The sequence below is a fragment of the Ptiloglossa arizonensis genome, chromosome 9 (genome assembly GCF_051014685.1).
Source record: "Ptiloglossa arizonensis isolate GNS036 chromosome 9, iyPtiAriz1_principal, whole genome shotgun sequence".
NCBI classification, from domain to species: domain Eukaryota; kingdom Metazoa; phylum Arthropoda; class Insecta; order Hymenoptera; family Colletidae; genus Ptiloglossa; species Ptiloglossa arizonensis.
In genome coordinates this window covers 17,182,259-17,205,582 of record NC_135056.1, presented here as the reverse complement: position 1 = coordinate 17,205,582, position 23,324 = coordinate 17,182,259, and the positions used below count along the sequence as shown (strand labels likewise).

The window sequence follows — 23,324 nt, the reverse complement described above, 5'->3', positions numbered from 1 at the left end:
CCGCGGTCACGAAAACTTTTCCCTCCCGGTCACGTTCAACTTTCGCGCCGTTCGAAAAACCCCGCCGCCTCGAATTGGGTCACCGACCGACCGACCGACCCTCCTCCTCCGCCGTCGACGTTCTCGATTACACACCCCCGGCGGGGCCGCCCTTTCGCGTCGCCACCACAGCCGACGCCAAACTTTTTTGCCCTCGACTCTCGCGAACAATGCCGTCTCGAGCCTCGTGTCTTGCGCTCCCGGCGGTGGTGACGACGACGACGACGACGACGGCGACGACGACAGCGTCGCCGCGCGCGAAACTCGCGATCGAGCCGCCCTGCTACCTACCCCGACCGTGTCTTCCTCGAGACTCGTCTTTCGATCCGATCGAAAGAAGTTTCTCTAGTAAAAACATTCCCGCCGAAAAATTCACAACCCTTGGAACACCAGACGATTTTTCGAGTAACCGGACGACTGGTTCGCCAATTGGGTCGCCGAAAAGGGAATTACCCGACGGCTGGAAAATTGAACAAGTTCGTTCCGAGCGGTACCGTGTTCCAAGTCTCGAAATCTTTGTACGGAAGGGGGGTTACTCGAGAATTTCAAGGGGGTGCGAACGCGGTGTTCTTCGCGCGCAAGAACGTCGCGAGATTGTTCCCGGTTCGTTTCTTTTTTTTTTTTTCTTTTCCTCCCACCTGATACAGAAGAATCTGGGGTCGAAGACGAGGGACGCACGGGGCCACGGTGTCCTGGGACGGTTGCGGCGTTCCACGGACGATCGATGATCTAGCGACGCGATGACTGTCGGTGTGTTCTCGGGTGGGAACGCACACAAGCTCTCGGGATCGATCGTCGGTTGGTCTCGCGCGTCTTCTCCGGTTGGCACCTTTGTTCGCGTCGGAAGAGGATCGCGGCGGGAGCAGCGCGACGATTATCGGCCGCGACGCGGTCGGGCACTCGAGGCGGAATCGACGGTGAGCACACCACCGGGCGACGCGGCACCGCGCGAGAGCTAGGTACCCTCGTTACGCGGCCGAGAGTTTTCCGGGTCTGGGTTCGACGCGCGCGTTTTCCCACACGGCGCGAGTCCGCGCGAGACGCGTTCGCAGCAGACCGCCGCGAGACTCGATCACTGGGCCGGTTCGCGTTTCGGCGATCGAACCGGCTGAAACCGGGCGCTGAAATTTTTCGCCGTTTCGCCGCCTTTAGGCCCGCCGTTGCACGGCGTTACCCCCTCCCTCCCTCCTCGGGGCTTAAATTGACCCGTCCTTCTCGATCCACCCACCCTACTCCCCCCTGCGGCCCACTCTAACCGCCCCTTTTCCTGCTCTCCATAGCTCCCGGCCTGCCCCCTCGCCCCCTCGACTCCCCTCGACAACCCCCGTACCCGCGCCTCTCGCGCCGCCGGTTGCCACAGCTTCCAACCTTTTTACCCCGTACTACCCTGCTTCCGCCTCCCTCCTCCTCCACCTACAACTCCACCTCCACCTCCACCTCCACCTCCACCTCCACCTCCTCCTCCTCCTCCTCCTCCACCTCATCCACCACCTCCTCTTCAACCCGCGGTCCCTCCCCCGAGCCACCTCCTCTCACCCCCTTTTTATCCTGCTCTCCCTCACGCGCACCACTCATTATAGTTCCTCCCTCCACTACAACCGTCCTCCCTCACCCCTTTACTCCTCTTCGCAGTCCGACTCAACCCGCTTCGTATCCCATCCCTCTCCTCCTCCTCCTCCTCCTCCTCTTTCACCCCTCCTCCCCCCAACCCACCTACTCCCTTCTACACGCCACCACCCTCCACCCCATCCTCCACTGCTCTACCGCAACCCCGGGAAAACCCTGGAAAATCCAGCAGCGCACACCTAACTTCACCCTCTATGTACCGCCTATGTGTGATCGCGGGTTCGCGAGCGCGCGCACTCTAGGTGTGCGCGTGTGCGCGCGAGCGCGCATCGTTCCACGCGCACCGGTGTAAGTTCTGCACACGGGCTAAGTGCACGGCCGCGGGGCGTCAAGTACAATACCGGTATCGCGGTGGTGTCGCGTGCCTAGCGACAACCCGCGGACACGGTCGACGAAAATTTGTCCCTCGCTAGCGATGATTACGACGGTGGCCAAAGTCGCTCGCGCCGCTACGATTTATCGTTTCGATGATTCCCCAACGAATCGTAGGATAATTGTGCGAAAAGTTCGGTAACGGTCGCGGGGCGTCAAGTACAATACCAGTATCTCGTGCCTAGCGACAACCCGCGGACTCGGTGGACGAAAATTTGTCCCTGGCTCTACCGATGGTTACGAAGGTGACCCAAGTCGCTCGCCGCCGCTACGATTTATCGTTTCGATGATTCCCCACCGAATCGTACAATAATTGTGCGCAATGCTCGATAACGATCGCGGGGCATCAAGTATAATACCGGTATCGCGGTGGTGTCACGTGCTTAGCGACAACCCGCGGACACAGTGGGCGAAAATTTGTCTCTAGCTACCGATGGCTACGACGATGGCCCAAGTCGCTCACCGCCGCTACGATTTATCGTTTCGATGGTTTCCCTACCGAATCGTACGATAATTGTGTGTAACGCTCGATAACGGTCGCGGGACGTCAAATACAATACCGGTATCTCGCGCCTAGCGACAACTCGCGGACACAGTGCGCGAAAATTTGTCCCTGGGTTACGACAGTGGCCCAAGTTGCTCGCGCCGTTACGATTTATCGTTTGGACGATTCTCCACCGAATTATAGAATAATATGCGCAACGTTCGGTAACGGTCGCGAGACGTCAAGTACAATACCGGTATCGCGGTAGTGTCGCGTGCCTAGCGACAACCCGCGGACACGGTCGGCGAAAATTTGTCCCTGGGTTACGACGGTGGCCCAAGTCGCTCGCGCCGCTACGATTTATCGTTTCGATGATTCCCCACCGAATCGTACGATAATTGCGCGCAACACTCGGTAACGGTGTCCTACGAATCGTCGCGTTCCCCCCGTGCATTCATCGACGTACCACGCGCGATAAATCGTTACCTTTCGCGATCACCAAACGGAGAACCATTCGTAGCAGACCACCGTGGTCGGTTGCTTGCGCAACTTCGTCTCGTGCGGTAACAGCCCGCGCTCGTTGCCCGTACGCTTCGTACGGCTGCGTAAAATCGCGTACTCGTCGAACGACGTCTCGAAACGCTCGCGGATCGCTCGACGGAGAGCTTCTTCGATGCGCGCGAACAAGTATTCCCTTTCACGATACCACGCACCGATTTCCGACAAGACTCGACGAACGAGCCGCGAACGCGGAAAACGGTGACACGTCTCCTCCACGGCGCGGTAAATTTTCTCCGTAGAGATTATTAATCGTACGGAGGTGAACGCAGAGTCCGGACGGAACCGTGTACCCAACCACGAGGAGTTACCTCGTCTCCCTTGTCTACTCGGTAACGATAACTGATACCGAGAACAGTGCGACGTTCGGGCCACGTTAGTAGTATTCACGGAACAGGCAATTTGCGCGCGAATTGGATCGGAAACCGATAAATGTTATTTGCGAGACGATAAATGCATTAGTTTTTGTTTCAATCCCGAGGAACCGGTTGAAGCACGGTGTCAATTGCGGTCCAAACGCGGAAAAAAAGGGTAGGAAAAAGGGAAGGAGACACGAACGGAGTTAACGTTATCGGTCGAACTTTTCTATTCGATGGTGTTTGGATTACCGCGCGACACACCGAACGAACTACTTCGCGGATAATCGCGAGACGTTACTACGACGAGTGTTCTTCTCCGATACGTTCGCATTTTGTCCAACTAGTTTCTACCGAAAGATAGTAACCGTTAGAGGAAGAACCAAGGTTCTTGGAAACCATTCCGGGGAGAGAAATTCTAAAGAAGAATAAAATAGACACGTTTTCCTAAACGGAAACAGTAAACGTCATCTTAGATACATAGATCGTTTCGTATTGTACGGAAAGTAGTTTCGTTATTTTCTATTGAAAATGAAACACGATGTTTTCAGAGCGTACTATTCTACTACTATTCTACAAATATTCTACTACCATTTTGGAAAAGGACGACTTTCCGAACAGTTCAATATTCCAAAGATTCGCTTGAAATTTGCATCGATGGAATCCGGTTAATGGACAATAATCACGCGAGGACGAAAGTAAAAAATGTTCCGTACCTACGTACCTTTCTAACAGCTGTAATAGAAGCGCGAGAAACAGTTGGCTTTCGGGCTCGTAGACGGTCCATTTTGAATCGACTCGAGGAACAGAAACGACGAGAAAGACGCGCAACGATCGCGAGTAACGAGACGATACTCTCGTAGGGTGAAGAAGAGAGACCTTGCGTTGCAATACTCTGGAACACGAGCCGTCGAAGATACTCGCGCGGGCTCGCTCGAGCGTATCGCGAGCGGACGTACGCGATTCGGAGCGGGCCCCGCGATCGCTATCGTATTGGAAAGCGAGAGCACGAATCGGGTTGGATGGTTCGAGTTTCTCCGGCTGAGAGAAACTGGTCGAAAAGAGGTAGGTAGGTAAGGTGTTCGATCGAATCGAGCGCGAATTCGCGCGCTTACTTTCGGAATTGTCCACCGGAAGAGAAGAGGCACCGCCGGCCCGGTAATCGTCCTCGTGTTACGTGTCTTTTAAACGGGGAACTAGCAGAGCTCCGCCTGTTCCCGACAGCGCGATATATCAGGGGTTACCTAATACCTGCGGTTAGGTATTTTAATAGCAATTAACGCTGAACCTCGCCCCGTTGGTCGTTCAGCGCGGTGTAATAAAGTCGATATTATTGTCAATTGGTGAGTTACTCCGAACTCAATTAGTCGGAACGTTTCACTCCGACGTGTATTAAACGTCCGACGATGGTCGCGTCTAACGTTCCGATCCGGTCCCTTTGACCGTCCTGGGTGCGTGTCCGGACCGCGAACGAACCTCTCCGTTTCCTAATACAAAGAGAGTCGATCGTTTCTCGGTTAACGGGGTAGGCACGTTGAAACGAACCGAGGTGAAAAAAAGATTCCACGTTCGGTTAAGATGGAACAGCGTGGAAAAAAATTCACATATTTTAACGCGAAAACGATCGGGGGAAAAAAATATATTCATCCTTCTCTGTGGTATCTCGCGAAATCGTGTCCCGCCTCGTCGTGTCGGCGACCGATACGGTCGGCCTATCTCCGCGCGTTACCGAATAGCAAATAGCATCGATACAAAACGATAATAATACCGAGGTTCAATTTCGTCGATTTATACGCTCGTAACTCTTATTACCGTTTTTATTAGTGCTTAGGTTAATTTACGATGTTCGCGATGTTTACGTCCCGTACGCGTCGATAAATCGAGCCGCGCCTCGTCGATCGCGAAAAAAACTACTCGTCCGGTGATACATTGTCTCGATGTTTCTTTAAACAAAAAAAAAAAAAAAGAACGATTCTCACGGTTCGTGCGCGCACCGATTTTTCTCCCGGGATAATCGTTGCTTTTGGATCGTTTCTCGAATCGAATCGCTCGAAACGAAACTACTCGTGGTACTCTTCAACTCGAAAATAATTCCTGACGTACTTTGTCCGCTGGTTTTTCCCTCGAATCGACTCAAAAGAAAATTACTCGTCCACCGGTACACAATCCTTAACCCAAAAGTAATTTCTGCTACACTTTCTCTACCAGATGAATTCTTATTTTCTTTCTCGACAAATCTCTCTCTCTCGAATCGTCCAAATAAGAAAAAGCTACTCAATGATACCCAAGCCCCAATATTCCTTCGATAAACACTCCCAATATATTCACGCAATTTTTCTCCACTCGCTGGATACATTTCTCCTTAAACAAAACCGCGCGCGATTCAAAATCGCTCTATTCTCAGTCCTTAATCTTTCGAATCGAGTGCTCGGCGCGCGCAAAGGCGCCAATACGCGCGCGTACTCTCGAGCCACGCTCGGTGAGATTTCGGCGCGGTTGGAAACGCGTTAAAAATAAACGCTTCGCGATATCGCGTCTCTCGCTATAGAAAAAAAAAAAATAACGAAGAGAAACGATCCGAGTTCCACGACTCGCGCGCACCTTCGACGCTAGTTACACGAAACGATCGTTTTCGAGCGAGTCTCTCGATCCGAAGACCGATCTCTGTTCGGCTCTGCTCGTATTTCGACACTGGAAAGCCCTCTACTACGCGACCGTTCGTCGAAATCGTCAAGACGACGAGGACGCGTCGCCGCGCAAGGGCCGTGCAAGGGCTACGGATCTCGAAAGGGCTTCGTTCGTCGCGCGTTTCCATTGTTCGCCGTTGGAGCGCGGTCGTCGCCGGCAGTTCCGTCGGTTTCACGATCGTAATCGCGTTTTTCAGCGGCGGTTATCGGCGCGAGCGCGTAACTCGAACCGGGCGGAAAATAGGTCGAGGGAACGAGGCGCGTTCTTTCCGCGAGCCAATCGAGCGTGCTTCGCCGATGCGTTCTCGTGAACTTTTTTTTTTTCTCTCTCTCTCTCTCTCTTTCCACTTCTTCTCCCCCTCGTACACCGTCGTCCCTCCTTCTCCACGGTTCTCCTCTCCCTTCCACCCGAACCGCCCCGAACGAAACTTCATCGCGTTCATCGACGACTCCTCGAGCAACGCTCGACGTCGCTCGTCGCTTTGCGTCGGTTTAATTAACTGGCTCGGGAGATTGCCGCTCAACGAGAGTACCCGTACGCCGACTGGAAATCGCGCGAATATGAACCGATGGCGCGATATACGTACGTGTACAGAGGATACCTACGTATGTATGTCCGTACACGGTATTCGCGCGAAAGAAACTCTCCTCTAGGAAGAATCGGTTACGGGAGTGTACCGATGTAAGAGAGAACGGGACGGTGGTGGTATCGAACGAAAAGTGATTCTCGAAAAAAAAAAAAAAAAAAGAATATTTCTTCGAGAATAACGGATAATAACTTTTTTTTTCTCGCTCGAACGGATACGGAGTAGCCTCTACGCGACTCGAAACGCTCCGCGTAATGAATTGATCTTGTCAACGCGGAGAACCGATTTCTCCCGGGTCCTGCGTAAGTGGTGGCTGAGTGTTCCAACGTGCGCGTGGGTAAACGAAAAGTGATTCTCGAAAAAAAAAGAAATTTTCTCGAGAATCGAGCAATGGATATTTTTCTTTTTTTTTTTGTTATTTTCTAGCTGGAAGAAATCGTTCGCGGTAGGTTGGAACACTCCGCGCGTATCAAGTCAGTAGTCGTTAACTCACAGAAGTGGTTCCCCGGTCCTGCGTAGTGATGGCCCTTGTAAGCTGCGAAGAGTCCAGGATTGATTCCGATCTGCGACAAAAGTGGAACAGATTAGTCGATAATGATTTTAATCGTCGCGATCGTTGGCGCATCTACGCCCGCGTACACTCCCCTCGATCCCGGTTTCGGAGTCAACGAACGCGATACGTGGAAACAATAATGACGACGTTGATGATGACGATGATGATACCGGGCGAACGGGGCTTCCGTATAAAATACGAAGGATTAAATAAAATACGATACGTCGAAGTGGACAAATATATATATATATATATATATATATACGTACACTCGGGGCGCGAAGGGCGAAGTTATACGCTGTTATTAATCCGTAACCGGTACACCTGGGGACCCGTGGACCCAAGAGAAACTATTTTTCTCCACTGCGGTGAAGTGGATTATAGTACCGAGCCAGGCTATCCGGTATTCCCCTAACTCTCGCCGGGCTTTGAGTCCGCGATGTTATTGCTTGCATAGCTCAGGTAGTTTTCGTGCGATAAGAGTCCTCGTGTCCCATGGAACCAGGTGCACCGATAGCGTAAGTTTTTTTCCATTTTTTACCCCCCAACCACCCATTCGCACACCTTTCTTTTCTTTCAACACCGTGACTCGATTTTTGTATTATCTCGAGTCGTTTCAGCGTTCTTTCGTCAGTCCCGACGCACCGCTACCCGCGTTCAAGCCGCTTATTTCACCAGCCACTTGTTTTCCTTCCCTGTATCTTTCAATTTTAACCAACCCGAACTTTCTTGCCGCTCTCTCGCGTTTCCCACCACTCGCCACGATTTTCCACCAGCGCAACCGTTACTATTATTTTCCCTAATAACATTCTCCGCGCGGATGACGGATCGTGTCGCGGAGAGTTTTTTATCCGAAGAAACCTTGAAAACGGAGCAAATTTTTCATCCCTATCGTGCTTCGACGATTACGATACAACCTTATATTTTTTTATATATATTTCTCACCGTAAAAATTACAGGTATTTATCAATGCGTTACATCTCGGGAGTACTATCGGTTGATTTATCGTGTAACTCCTACGAAACGTACAATTAGAGCGTTTTTGTTTCAGTAACGATAGAGTGCAGTTCTTTTATCGCGGTGGTGGAAAGATTTTTTCTTCGAACGAGAGAAAGAAGAAAGGGAAAGGTTCCTTCCCGGTACCTTCGATTGATTATCAAATCGACCCGAAATACCCTCGAACGAATCGATATCGTACACGGGGTGGACCGTACGTACGATATAAAATTCGCGAGCATCGTGAAGAGCAAACATAACGGGCAACGCTCTTAATTCGGTTTCATCGGCGTTCATCGATTTATTCCCGCGCGGTACGCGCCACGACTTCAATCTTCGAGAAATTATTACGCGGCAGGCTTATTTCCAACTAGTTTCCGTACTCGTCGATAGGATTATTGTCTTGGCAGGTTTGTTCGACGGACGTAGCCGCGTCGCACGGTCGTCCGGGGAATCGTTGACGACTTCGATCTCCGATTCTTGTAGAATCGAATCGCGTCCGTACCGTTCGAAAATCGAACTAAGCAATTTCTGGGAAAAATCGACCAGCGAGAACGAATCAATTCATCGGTAATGTTCGAAATCGAGGACACGGAAGCTACGATTCTTTCGTCGGTGTGAAAAACTACCGAACGGAATCTATAAAAATTAGGATTGTTCGAACTGTCGAGTGGATGCTACCAAATTTGGAGTCCTTGATTAGGTGAGCGCTGGGTTTAATTTGTACGACGAATTGATGATAAAAAATTGGGAATTTTCGAAGTCAAGGATGCGTCGATTCTTTCGTTATTGTTGAAATCATCGAGGAGAAAATTCAAACTATTGTAGAATTTACAAAATTAGGATTCTTTGTTTAGATGATCACTGGGTTTAATTTCTACGACGAATTGACCGTAAAAAATTGCGAATTTTCGAAGTCAAGGATGCGTCGATTCTTTCGTTATTGTTGAAATCATCGAGGAGGAAATTCAAACTATTGTAGAATTTATAAAATTAGGATTCTTTGTTTAGGTGAGCGCTGGGTTTAATTTGTACGACGAGTCGACGATAAAAAATTGCGAATTTCTTAGGACACAGAACCATCGATTCTTCCGTCATTGTTCAAACCATCGAAGAGAGAATCTAAACTATTGTAGAATTTACAAAATTAGGATTCTTTCTTTAGATGATCGCTGGGTGTAATTTTTACGACGAATCGACCCTAAAAAATTGCGAATTTTCAAAGTCAAGGATGCATCGATTCTTCGTTATTGTTCAAACTATCGAGTGGATGCTACAGAATTAGGATTCTTTGTTTAGATGATCGCTCGATATAATTTCTACGACAAATCGACGCTAAAATATCGCAAATTTTCAAAGTGTCCGATACGTCGATTCTTTCGTCATTGTCTAAACTATTCAACGAAATCTACAATACTGTGTTCCTTGTCGAAATAAATGAACAAAAAACTAAATAAATTCCTCGTTAGACGAATAATTTCCTTTGGAAGCGTTTTCTATCGTTGTTGGAGCAATCGTACGAAATCGACGAGGCAACGATTCCTCGTCGATCGCTGGGCGTAAAACTCGTGCAAAGAATCGACGTCGAGAAGACGCGCGACTCGTCGCGGAAACGTAACGCGGAATACCGAAACGGCGACGAAATACGCTCGTAAATTCCTAACCCGAGGACGCGGAAGCGCGATTCTTTCGTCGGTGTCTAGACTATCGAATGGAATCTATGAATGTAAGGGAGAGGGGAGCCAAGTGTGTATACGTGTATACATACACATACATATACATACGTATACACAAATATATATATATACACACATGTATACACATATAGGTACGTATATATCGGGAACGTCGCTTTTTGCAGTTCCTTACGGTGAATTCCTTTCTCGACACGGTACACGCGTACGGATTTCACGTGCACGGTTCTTACCCGCGATTATGCAACGCGGTAGACACAGGTGTGGTAGTACCTGTTGCGCAACCACATTATCTTCGCTCTTCGCTCCGACGGTTGGACAATTAATAACGACAAAGTCCAAGGATACGGGACAGGGACGTCTGTTAGGCAACCGCCGCGTGTTCTCATCGTCGTCGTCGTCGTCGTCGTCGTCGTCGTTGCAACTTTCGGCGCTGTGGTTCGCATAGTTCGCGGAAAACCGCGCATCCTAAGCTCGATTCGAGCTATCCGCTTCGGTGGCCGACCTTCGAAATTCTTCCACGCTGAGAACCGATCCCACGTTCTTATCGCGAAAGATATTCGCGCGACTCGTCGACGTTCGTCGCCGCGACGAGTCATCCCGAGACTCGACGTCATTGCGAACGCTGCTTGAACGCGAACGCGGGATTCCCAATAGTCTTCGAAAACGAATCTAATTACGAGGAACGAGATTTTTAAGCGTCGAGCGTAAATACGTACCACCAATGAATTTTTGATCGTTGGTACTCGTTCTCCAGTAGCGATAGAATTCTTTTTCCCATGGTTACTACACCGAACGAATTTTCCATCGATTGCCACGATTCGATTCGCGATAAGCATTCAAAAACGAATCCACGTTCTTTCTACGGTGCACTCGCTCTCTCTTGAACGAATTTCGTATCGAACGAATCCATTCTTGCGACTCGATCCGCGATAATTCCAAAGCGAATCCGATCGCGAGAAAGAAGAAAAAAAAAGGGAACAATTTCTCTGCAAGCTCACTCATGGCCCAAATGAATTTTTATCGCACAATTGCCGCGATAACGAATAGACGTTCGAATGAACGAAATATCTACGAGGAGTGGTACGATTTTTCTGCGAGGGACATTGTCGCGCGAGCGGATTCGAAACATTCCTACCGATAACGCCGCGATCGTCGAAATCATTTCTCGGGAGCTCCGATCATCGCTCGGAGGTATTATTCATAGCTCGGAACAATAACCGGACGAAATTGCGACGCGTGAACATTCGAATACAAAATTAAGAGATTACGGAGCACGGTTTTCCTGCGAGGGACACTTTTGCGCGACTGGATTCGAAAAATTCTTAAAATGATTTCTCAGACGCCACGATCATTGTCCAGTTTTATTAATGGGGAGAGCATCACCGTTCGTTGCATTTTTGTACACCACCTCTTGCATCTTTGTGCATCACCATTCGTTGCATTTTTGTGCATCACCATTCGTTGCATCTTTGTGCATCACCTCTTGCATCTTTGTGCATCACCTCTTGCATCTTTGTGCATCACCATTCGTTGCATCTTCGTACACCATCTCTTGCATCTTTGTACATCACCTCTTGCATCTTTGTGCATCACCATTCGTTGCATCTTTGTACATCAACTCTTGCATCTTTGTGCATCACCATTCGTTGCATCTTTGTACATCAACTCTTGCATCTTTGTGCATCACCATTCGTTGCATCTTTGTGCATCACCATTCGTTGCATCTTTGTACATCAACTCTTGCATCTTTGTGCATCACCATTCGTTGCATCTTTGTGCATCACTATTCGATGCATCTATCGACCATTTTACTCGAGTTTCGGTCCTGTTTAAAATTTCTCCACGTTCACATTCCTCTTTGTTTAAAATTCTCTACTTTGCGAAATTTGACGCGTAAGTTTTGACAAGCTTTGTCGATAAGAAACGGAGCTATTAGGTTTTAATTTTAGCTCGTTTTATTTTTCTAAAGATGGTACCACCGTTCGATAAACACGTGTAAAGTTTCGTGTATTGGGTTGTTCGGAAAGTGATTTCGTTCTCCAAAATGGAGAATATAGAATTTAATAAAATGTTTATACACTCTAAAAAAATCGTGTTTCATATTCACCAAAAAACGGAAATGACTTTCCGAGCAACCTAATAGATCCGTCGACTCGTTCGTGTATTTATAGTTGTTCAAAGTTGAAGTGTCATGGTGTTTTTTTACAATGGAAAAAACGACAAAACCTATCGAACAATCTAGTAGTTCTGGACAATGGCTGGTCGAAATCGCGACGCGTGTAAATTAAAATACAAAATTGAGAGTAGACTGCGAGGAGTAGATTTTCCTGCGAGGGACACTGTAACGTGAGCGGATTTGAAAAATTCTTCTCGATAGCACCACGATCGCCAAAATGATTTCACAGACGCCACGATCATCGCTCAAATATATTATTTATATTTCTAAATAATAACTGAACGAAATCACAACATGTGTAAATTAAAATACAAAAGTAGACGTTCGAAAACGAATCTACGAGGAGTAGATTTCCCTGCAATGGACACTGTTGCGCGAGCAGATTTGAAAAATTCTTCTCAATAGCACCGCAATCGCCAAAATGATTTCTCAGACGTCACGATCATCGCTCAAATATATTATTTATATTTCTAAATAATAACTGAACGAAATCACAACATGTGTAAATTAAAATACAAAAGTAGACGTTCGAAAACGAATCTACGAGGAGTAGATTTTCCTGCAAGGGACACTGTTGCGCGAGCAGATTTAAAAAATTCTTCTCGATAGCACCGCGATCGCCAAAATGATTTTTCAGACGTTACAATCATCGCTCAAATATATTATTTATATTTCTAAATAGTAACTGAACGAAATCACAACATGTGTAAATTAAAATACAAAAGTAGACGTTCGAAAACGAATCTACAAGGACTAGATTTCCCTGCAAGGGACACTAGCGCGGGCGTATTCGAAAAGCGAATCGCCAAACCGCGATGGCCAAAATGATATTTCGAACGCCGCGATCATCTCCCAGAATTATCACATCTCTGGACAATATCAGAAGGAAGCCTGGTCGCGCGTAAACGAAAAGAAAAGCCGTAAATTTGCTCGAAAGAATGTCAGAAATGGGAAAATTTCGAAACGTGTCGCGATCGAAGAACTCAGAACTCTTTCCCCGTGGAGTCTCGCGGGAGTGACTTTCGACGCTCGAGTTCTCGCGTTTCCTCGAAACGCGACCCCTGTGCTCGAAGAAAGCAAAAAAAAAAAAATAAATAAATATAAAAAAAAAAGAAGTCGAAAAAAGAAAAAAAGTGAAACCGGAAAAGAAAAAACGCGGGGTGGGTCTCGTTAGGAAATCGTTAATAGGATGGTAGTGGGGGTAACGCGGTTCTTTGGTGGAAATCGCGTTATATCGTTTGTCGCGTCCGGGTGGTTGAGTCCTCTCCCCTCCGTACATAAAGTACGTATCGCATTAGCGCGTTAACGCCAATGCGTTAGCCGGTCGGCCGGCGTCGAATGGCGCTTCGGCCGGGATAAACGAGGATAAAATGACGGGGGTTGGGCGCGATGGTAGGGTGTGGAATTGTCGCCGATTGAAAACAACGCGCGTCGATGAGACTCGACCCGGCCGGGTCTGGGTTAGGGGGCCGCGGAGGGGGTGGCTCCGGAGGTGACAGGGGAACGCGCGGAGCACGGGCACGGGAGAGGGTTGAAATCGGGGGTGTCCAGGGGTAGAGGGCCCCGACGAAGGACGCCCGACACCGATGTCCCGCTGCGTTCGATTACAACGGCGCCCGTAATAACCGAATTGCCCACGGCCCGTTAAAGCGTTTACACCGTTTGACGGATGATCGACCACGCTGACTACACGTTCCGCGTAATATATGAATATGAACCAGCCGCTAACGGACTCTCCCGTCACCGAGTCGTAATTCTGTCGTTGCGTCGCGCACCTTGCCTCGCGAGACGCGACCATACGCGAAAAACCTCTACTTTTCCGTTCGGGCGAAGGACGCGCGCGTTAGCGAGCTCGAGCGAGCTCCTCGCGCGGAGGTAAATTGCGTCTTCGAACCTTTCGACCGGCGTTGAAAAAGTTGTGCGCGTGCGCGTGAGGTGTCGTTTACGCGTCGAATTTTGACGATTTTCGGATACGGAGAGATCTGGGGAAGTTGAGAGGTTTGAGACCAGTGGAATGTAAATATGGAGAAATTTTTAACGAGAGTAAAATATTCTTTTCGATTCTTTCGGAGGTAATTTTCTCAGGTGCGCACAGTACAAAGGTGCAACGAGTGGTGGTGTTTTTTGCTTTGTGTTTCGATGCTTTGAGTGTTCATTGAAGAAAATTGGAATTGTATCTTTATACGTTTTCGGTAGTAAGAGTAAAATATTCTTTCGGAGGTAATTTTCTCAGGTGCGCACAGTACAAAGGTACAACGAGTAGTGGTGTTTGCTCTGTGTTTCGATGCTTTGAGTATTCATTGAAGAAAATTGTAATTGTAACTTTATACATTTTCGATTGTTGAAAAAGATTCGTTGTGGGTGTGTGTAAGAATTAAGCAACAATTGGAGAAATTACGTTTCAAATTTCGATAGTGTTACGATCCAGAGATCTGGGGAATTTGAGAGTTTTGGATCAAGAGAAATGTGAACGTGGAGAAATTTTGAACAGGACCAGTTGAGTAAAATGACCGATAGGGTTTCCGATTCTTTCGGAGGTAATCTTCTCAAGTACGCACAGTACAAATATGCACCAAACGATGGTGTTCTCAGCACCGTGTTCTGTCGCTTTGAGTATTCATCGAGCCCGGTATCGATCATCGAAAGAGATTCGTATAGTCGCGCTTAAAAATCGATCACTTAGTAGAACAATTACGCGTTAAATCTCTCAGCGTTAAAATCCACGAAACAGAACTCGAAGAGACGGTTCTCCAACGCACACTACCTTCGAAAACCGAGTCCGATCGACGGAATACTCAATTCCTTCCACAGGTAATTTTCTCGTTCGCGCTCAGTAGAAAACTCAAAAGAATCTTCTCCATCGTTTCGCACACCCTTCAGTAACCCCACAAATTCGAGACGAATGATAAACGAAAAACGAGTTCCCCGACAAGGCGAGGATTGCACCCATAAATCAAATCCACGTTCTCCGGGCACTTCCTCTTTTAATTTCGTCTCGAATATTCACCGGCTTCGATTTTCGTCGGTCTTTTTCCCGTATCTTTGGAAAAAAGACTGTTTTCTTGCGGGACGTCCCGCGGCTACTGCGTGGAACGCGACGATTATTTACAAAATCGTGCGTCACCGGTTCCGCTCTCGAATCGCTCGTTTCGTCTCGCCGTTTGCGTTCATCGCGGGACAAACGTTACAAAGTATTCTGTCACGAAACGCGAACCAGCTTCGAAGAACAACGCTCGTCGTCTCGAGGTCGTTGAAGATTCACGCGTCGTTGTACCGTCTCGAGACCCCGTACTCGTCCATACGCGCGAATAAAAACGAAAGAAAACAACGAACGGAGCGGATCGCGAGCGTACCGTGCGACGATAGACGCGTAACGATTTCGATCGGCACGGGTGTCGGAGCGGAGCGGCGCGGCGCGGCTAGGAATGCGAGGGCGCACGGAGTTCGCGCTCGTTACCAACGTCAAGCGTGATAACCGAATTGGGTATGGACCATTAAAGCGATTACGACACCTGACGAACGCGCTACAAACGGCCATTTGTCGTCGTTACGTTCCTACCGTCTCGCTACCTTCGAGATGGATTTTCCTGCTAACTAGACGCCCGTTATGCCGACGGCTAATCGGATTAATCGTTCTACGCTCGCGAAAAACGACGCGACGGAATCCGCGACGCCTTCTCCACCTTCTCCTCAGTGTTGAAAATTTACGACGAGACACGAGAGTCGATTGGAAACTAACGGGCCGCCCTTGGCCCGATACGACCAAGGTGGTCCAGTCGATCCCGCGATCTTGACCGAACGTCTGCGCAAAGAGGGTGGAAGAGCCAAAGAAAGCTCGCGAACTTGTTACCACGAGGTAACACAAATCATACCAAAAACTGGTAACAGTCCTTTTTGCACACGTTCCCGTAACAACGCATGACATTTCATACGACAGACCATTGATACCCGAAATTCCTTTTGCATACATTCCCATAACAACTCATGAGACTCTTTCTGTTCCCATAATGACGCACAAAAGACACTTCTTATACAACGCAGGACACTCAGAACAAGAAGTTATAAAAACCCGACACATAGTAGACAGTTCAGTCTTGACCCGTGATCAGATCCGCACGAATCTATGACCGACGGTACCGCAATTAAAGTGTAATACGAAAGAAAATAACAAAGAGTTCGTCTCTTCGTTGGAGATCGACATTTTTCCGTATCAAATCCTTAATTATTACTTGACAAGAGCGTTGCGAGAAGTGTTCGAGTGATCGAGATCGGAGATCCAACGAGACGTTTCACCGTACGACTATTTAGAATTCTAAATCGGATTGTTAAATCTAAACAAATTCGAAAGAATACATTCGAGAGGTTCTCGAGGTAGTCAATGAGATATTGTATGTGGTTTCGAGAACGATTCGGAGATTATACACGGGTACGAACTTCTTACCGACGCGACCGAGATAATAGAAAGATGTTCGTGTTTCATTCGTCCAGACTTATGGTAGTGGACTTATGGTAGTGGACTTATGGTAGCAGTGCAGAGGTGATCGGTACAATTGTCGAGCGATACGCGGCCAATTCGAAGCTCACGTGTGTTCGCGCGAGGACTCTCGATGGTCGAGTCGCGGAAAGAGTCGAGGCCGATGGTACAATATCCGAGAACTCGTTACGACGATGTCGGTGAAGCAATCTAGCGCGGAGTAGGCGCGAGCCGAGCGATACAAGATGGCGGTGGTCGATGCTCGAGCGCGCGAAACCTGTCGATTCGGTCGTTTCGAGGAACGCGGACGATAACGGGAAAAATATTCGTCGAGTTCTCGACGATAGCGTCGAGGTGATTGATAAGATGGTCGGGTGGTACGCGTGCGCGTCGCGAGGATGGTGCCTGGCGCGAAACCGAGAACGAAACGGGGATCGAGGAGAGACGAAAGAGAAGAAAAGAAGAGAAAAAAATAGTAATCGAGTACTCACTATGATGATGTCGAGGTTGTTGGTGAGATGGTCCGGTAACACGCGTTTGCTGACTTCCTCCTCCGGCATACCGTCGAATCTGTCGTGTTTCTTTCTCTCTTTGTACGTCTTCGCCCGCTTCTTGGCCTCGGCGAGTTCCGCCCTGTATCGGATTGCTCAATGAGTTACACGGAGATTAGAAATTTCGTAGCGTTTTAAACGACAACGACGACAACGACGACAACGACGACGACGACGACGACGACTCCATTATCGTGTTTACAATTTAATCGCTCACGGCCGCCGTTATCGAATTGGATTAAATTACAAGGAGACCTCTGCCGTTGGCGCACTCGTAATTCGTTAAGTAACCTTTGTCGATGGAATAAAGCATCGCTTTAACCGTGTTACGGGATTTGATTCGGTCTACGGGGTGTCCGGTCGGGGTGTCGTACTCGTGCCGTTTCCAATACGCGTTCTCGTTGTCTCGATATCGCGGGTTTCGTTTCTCTCGAAATAATTCCAAATCGCGGTTCCACGGAGGTTTTTTTCCTCGGTGTTACGAAGAATCACCAAAGCCGACGAGAACGTTCGTTCTGGAATCTGTTCCGAACGGGACACCCGTTACGCGGTAATACGGCGTAACGAGAAACGAGATTCGTGCTCGACGGGACGAATCGACGAGTCGCCCCGTACCGATCCGATTTCCTTGCTAAGGAGAACGAGAGAGGACGAGGTGAGAGAGACAGAGAGAGGGGGAAAAAAAAAAATTCTCCACCGAAAAACAGAGTATTTTTGCCCCCCATCGCGCGCAATTGAGCTTGTAAAAATCGCGTGACGCGGAAATTGACTGCAGCTAAATAACGCGAGCCGTACGCGAAAGACCCGTGTTCCATGCGACGAATATTCCAAATAATTTCTGTTTTATTGTCCATCGATTTAATCCACGCGCGTGCCTGCCGTACGTTCGAACACAGAACCGGTTACAGAGGCGCTCGTTTTCCGATCAATTACCGAGAACGACGCGTTTCCGTTCAGAGAGGGAACGAGATGTTTTTAAAAAACACTTTCTTCCGGTATCGGTCCCGCTCGAAAATACTCCCCCGCGGTCCGATTGTCCGCGATCGCGGAGACATTTCCGTGATATTTAACCGTGTGCTCGATACACCAGCGAGCGGAGAACGGAACGTGGATAAGAAACGGTGCGTAACTCGTGACGCGGAGAAGCGGGGAAAAAATCGCATCGTCGGACCGCACGTACACGCGCAACCCTTACCCGTCTCACGGTTCGTTTATCGATGCTTTCGATATTGTTTACTTCGTTTTTCCACGCCTCTCGTTCAACGACGCGAGAGCTGCCTCGACCGTTGAATCGGAAACGGGTCGAGCGTGTTACAATTTTGCCACGCGTGTACGATTATTGAAAATTTCGGCTTCGCGGTGCGAACCTCGGGTCTAGGGAGACCCATGTACTCGCGATAGGTTCGTTTCGATCGAAGTCGATAGATATTGTATTATTTGACTTTATATTTATCGATTTTTGTATTATTTCTGTATTGACTTCTATATTGTTCTCTTTTATTGTACTTTGCTCCTTGTACGGTAGAATTCGAGACACGAGTACTCGATTGGGATATTTTCCACGTGAACACTATGGGTGGACGGTAAATGGAAAAATAAATATGTAGTTTTGCAATATTTACGCGAGAAGGATGGATATCTTTTTTTAACGAATGTTCCTGCAATTTTCTTTATATATCACGGACGTAATCGAAGTTAATAAACACGAGTAATGCTTCTGTATTATTCTACTTTGTTCAAGATACAGGTACTCGACTGAGATATTTTCTACGCGAAGACTACAAATACACAACAAACGAAAAAACAAACGCGTAGGCTTGCAATATTTACGCGAAAAGAACGGATCCTTTTTTCCACGAATGTTCTTACAATTTCCCTTATTTACCACGGACATAATCGAAGCTAATAAACACGATCGTATACTTTCGACTTATTCTACTTTGTTGAAGATACAAGTACCCGATTGAGATATTTTCCACGCGAAGGCTTGCAATATTTACGCGAAAAAAACGGATACTTCTCTCGACGAACGTTCCAGCAATTTCCTTTATTTACCACGGACATAATCGAAGCTAATAAACACGATCGTATACTTTCGACTTATTCAACTTTGTCGAAGACACAAGTACCCGATTGAGATATTTTTCCACGCGTGGACTACGAGTGCACGGCAAACGTAGGAACAAACGCGTAGTTTTGCAATATTTACGCGTTCGTTCCGCGAGAACCGAAAAGATACATATTTCTATTTTTCTTTTTATCTTCTCTCTCGGCAAATTTCCTTCCACGCGGTCAACTACCGTTGCAATTTCCCTTATTTACCGCGAACCGCTTCTTGGCCGGGTAAACTAAAACCGTCGAGCGGACAGCTATAATCGAGTCTAGTCGCATCGACCCGCGTCTATCGACCTCGCCGCGTATTATTATTTAGAATGAACTGTAGCCGTCGACCGCGAACGCTCGTCGCGCTCGTGGCCGTACTTACCGAAATTATGCCGTAAATATGCGACCGATTCCGGTTGGCTCGTTAACGCGATTATCGAATCGCGGGAGCGTGTCGCGGCCCGAACGCGAAACCTTTGTCCTTTCCCCTCCACGAAAACCTTTCAATAACAACGACCACGCGCCACGGTACCCCGGGAGGGTACCATGAGACTTTTAACCTTACTTTAAACGCGAGCTCGACTTTCGTCGAATAGTTTGCATAATGCGAGCGATATTTCGGTCCCGGGCCGCGTAATTACACAGAGTTGAAATTCACCGAAAGAAATCGTGGAACGATCGTTTTCGACGAGCGTTCGTGCTTTAAAGAGTTTTTTTTTTCTTTCTTTCCGCGTCGATCGATTATGAATTAAAACACGCGGCGCGTGCCGCCAATCGACTCTGTTTCAGAGTGGGGGGGCCTTAGGCTCGAGGCCTTGAATTTACAAAAAAAAAAAAAAAAAGAAAATTAAATTATTATTTTCTTGGAAGAATTGCAAGAGGTACAAGGAGGAATGTTACTGCGGCGCGGGTGTCGTCTACTGGCCCTATTTTAAAAAGGGCCTTACGCTCGTGGTCTTGAATTTGAAAGAAAAAAATTAAATTACTATTCTTTTAGATCAATTGCAAAAATTTCGGTACAAGGAGCAACGTCATTTCGTTACCGCGGCGCGTATCGTCAACTGGCCCTATTGTAAAACGGGCCTTACACTCGAGGTCTTGAATTTAGAAAAACCACACTTGAATTATCATTCTCTTAGAACAATCTCAAGAATTTCGGTACAAGGAGCAACGTTACCGCGGCGCGTGTCGCCAACTGACCCTACTAACCAAGAAGGGCCTTACGCTCATGACCTTGAATTTACGTAAAAAAAAAACAAAAGACAAATAATTATTCTCTTGCACAAATTGCGAGAGCTTCGGTACAAAGAGCAATATTACCGCGGCGGGTGTCGCTAATAAGGCCCATCGTTCTACGGGCCTTGAATTCGAACAAATTACTACACACTCGCACCAACCGTGAGAATTTTGACACAGTGAGCAATAATTGAGCAGAACGTCGCCAACGGATCTCGTCACATGGGCCTTACTCCAACTAAATCTATTTGATTTAATATTTCCCGATAAATTATCGTCTAATGGACAATTATTCGTACAATCAACATCAAAAATACTATCCCTGTCGATAACCGAATTTTTCTCAACACAACACCAGAGGTCTCTGTACTGTATTCAGACCTCTGTTACGGCCCCGGTCACGGTTGTTTTTTTCATCGATCGCCAAGCGTTACGCTTGCGGAAAAAGATAAATGGAAACGCTCGCGCGATTCTTACTCTTCCGGGGTGAGAACCATTTCGGACTTTCTCTTGCGGCCTCGCTTCTTCGGCTGATGCGCCGCCAGTTGAGGATTCACGGTGCCGTTCATCACGCCGAGGTTCATCTGAAGATGTTGCGGCCCGGACAGTGGGCCTGGCGGCGTCGACGTAGGCGTAGCAAGGGACGTTTGCCCTCCAGATGGACACGTCATGTTCTCGGGATTGCCACCCGGGCTGCTGGCCGTCCTCATACCACCCATCGACATCTCCTCGTCGACGAACGAGTACGGGTCCACCGGGGTCTCGCACTTGATCGTCACCTGCGAACATCAATTGCATCCCTTATGTTCATTCGCTGGCCATAGTCTAGATCTACGGACTTGACTCGAACAATGTGTCCGACAGAAATTTCATTCTACTGCGTTCTACGGGTCGTTTTAGACCCGAAGTTCTTGGCCTTCTTCTACTTTTCTACGATTTATTCTAATAAATACAACTGGGTGCTCTGGTATTTCTATAGTCGTCTTGGGTTATAAAATTAGAAATTTGAGTGTTTTATACATTTGGAATATTTTTTTTCAAAAGTTTCCCGCGGATAGTTGAACAGAAGCATTGAGAGCGATCTTTTGCTTTCTGGTTTTGGTGTATCAGTTCACTGCGAATGGTTTAAGATCGATACGATCATTTCGGATGGAAAATATTGGGTAGAATGTACCAGTGTACATCGATTGAAGATTTCAATAGACAAATTCGAAAATTTGAAAACTCTCGACGCAGGATCTAAGAATCTTACCTCTCCGAGGTAAGAAGGGAAAATAATCCTCGGATGCACTTTCGAGGAATATCAAACTGCATAACTGCATTTTGTAGATGGGAAATGACACGGAGGGGAATGTTTTCTACAATTTTTCGCGATTATATTTTGCAAATTGTGAACGGTGGCTTTGTCGGGTAAAAAATAGCACTCCCGTGAATTTGATTAGAAATCCACTTCCATCGCCCAAAGGAACATCAAATTGTCCAGCTGGCTAGCTAGAAAGGAGTGACATCAACGAATTAATGACTTCTCCTTCCGCGATGTAACTCGTTCAATTTACTCGCCGCGATTATATTTTTGCAGATTGTAAAGATACGACCTTGGTCGCTAAAAAAAAAGACCCACGTCATCGGACCGAGACGACACAATATCCTACGCCGCTACCGGACTGAACAGGATGAGACAACCGAGCGAAAAAGTTTCGATAGTCGCGAACCGAACGCGCACGCGACAACACACCCGTTCGATATTTTATGCAATACCTAACCCAGACCTAACCTAGACCTCGTTCAAGAATTTTACTACGAATCTACCTCCGATACGGAAACGATACATATATGGGGTGTTTTCTCCATTTTCGCGACAAACTGAACCCACTCGACAATTCTACCACGAATCTACCTCCGATACGGGAACGATACGTACCGGGTGTTCTCTACATTTTCTGGAGAACTCACAAACTGAACTCACTCGAGAATTTTACCACGAATCTACCTCTAATACGAGAGCAATACGCGTAAGATGTTCTCTGCAGATTGTCGACAAAGTAACACCGCTCAAAAATTCTACAACGAGTCTCCGATGTTAGAGCAATACATACAGAATGTTTTCTTCGTTTTATCGACAAAGTGACACCGCTCAAAAATTCTACGAATCTTCGATGTGAGAGCAATACGTACAGAATGTTTTCTCCATTTTCTCGACAAACTGAACTCACTCGAGAATTCTACCAAGAATCTACCTCTAATAAGTTAGCGATACGCGCAAGATGTTTTCTTCGTTTCATCGACAAAGTGACACCGCTCAAAAATTCTACAACGAATCTCCAATACGTTAGCGATACGAGCAAGATGTTTTCTTCGTTTTATCGACAAAGTGACACCGCTCAAAAATTCTACAACGAGTCTCCGATGCGAGAACAATACCTACAGAATGTTTTCTCCATTTTCTCGACAAAGTAACATCGCTCAAGAATATTACAAATAATCTACCTCCGATACGAGAGCAACGTATACAGAATGTTTTCTCCACTTTGTCGACAAAGTAACATCACCTCGTGAATTTTACAAATAATCTACCTCCGATACGAGAGCAATATGTACAGAATGTTTTCTCCATTTTGTCGACAAAGCAACACCGCTCAACACGAATCTCAAACGCAACACTCGAAGCACCTAGACCTGATCCAGACCTCTTTCGAAAATTTCACCACGATTCTACTTCCGGTACCCAATTCGTAACTGCACCAATTGGATATTTTCTCAATTCGCTTACCGTGATTTTACAAACTGTAAACACTCGTCGAGAAAAGTAACTAACCCCACCGAGGAATT

General features: G+C 47.4%; 2 protein-coding genes across 4 annotated transcripts in view; one reads left to right on the top strand and one right to left on the bottom strand.

The window, feature by feature from the left end:
* Dnmt3 (DNA methyltransferase 3) overlaps positions 1-23,324 on the top strand; it is a 151,177-nt gene that overhangs the window by 13,691 nt on the left and 114,162 nt on the right. The window lies entirely within an intron of this gene.
* Positions 1-23,324, bottom strand: part of Tdg (Thymine DNA glycosylase) — a 123,258-nt gene that overhangs the window by 16,412 nt on the left and 83,522 nt on the right. Inside the window, exons 4-6 of the mRNA XM_076320798.1 lie at positions 20,973-21,274; positions 17,097-17,238; positions 7,203-7,272 (exon numbers count right to left, since the gene is read on the bottom strand). Coding sequence (XP_076176913.1) covers positions 7,203-7,272; positions 17,097-17,238; positions 20,973-21,274 — 514 coding nt within the window. The remainder of the gene's footprint in view (positions 1-7,202; positions 7,273-17,096; positions 17,239-20,972; positions 21,275-23,324) is intronic.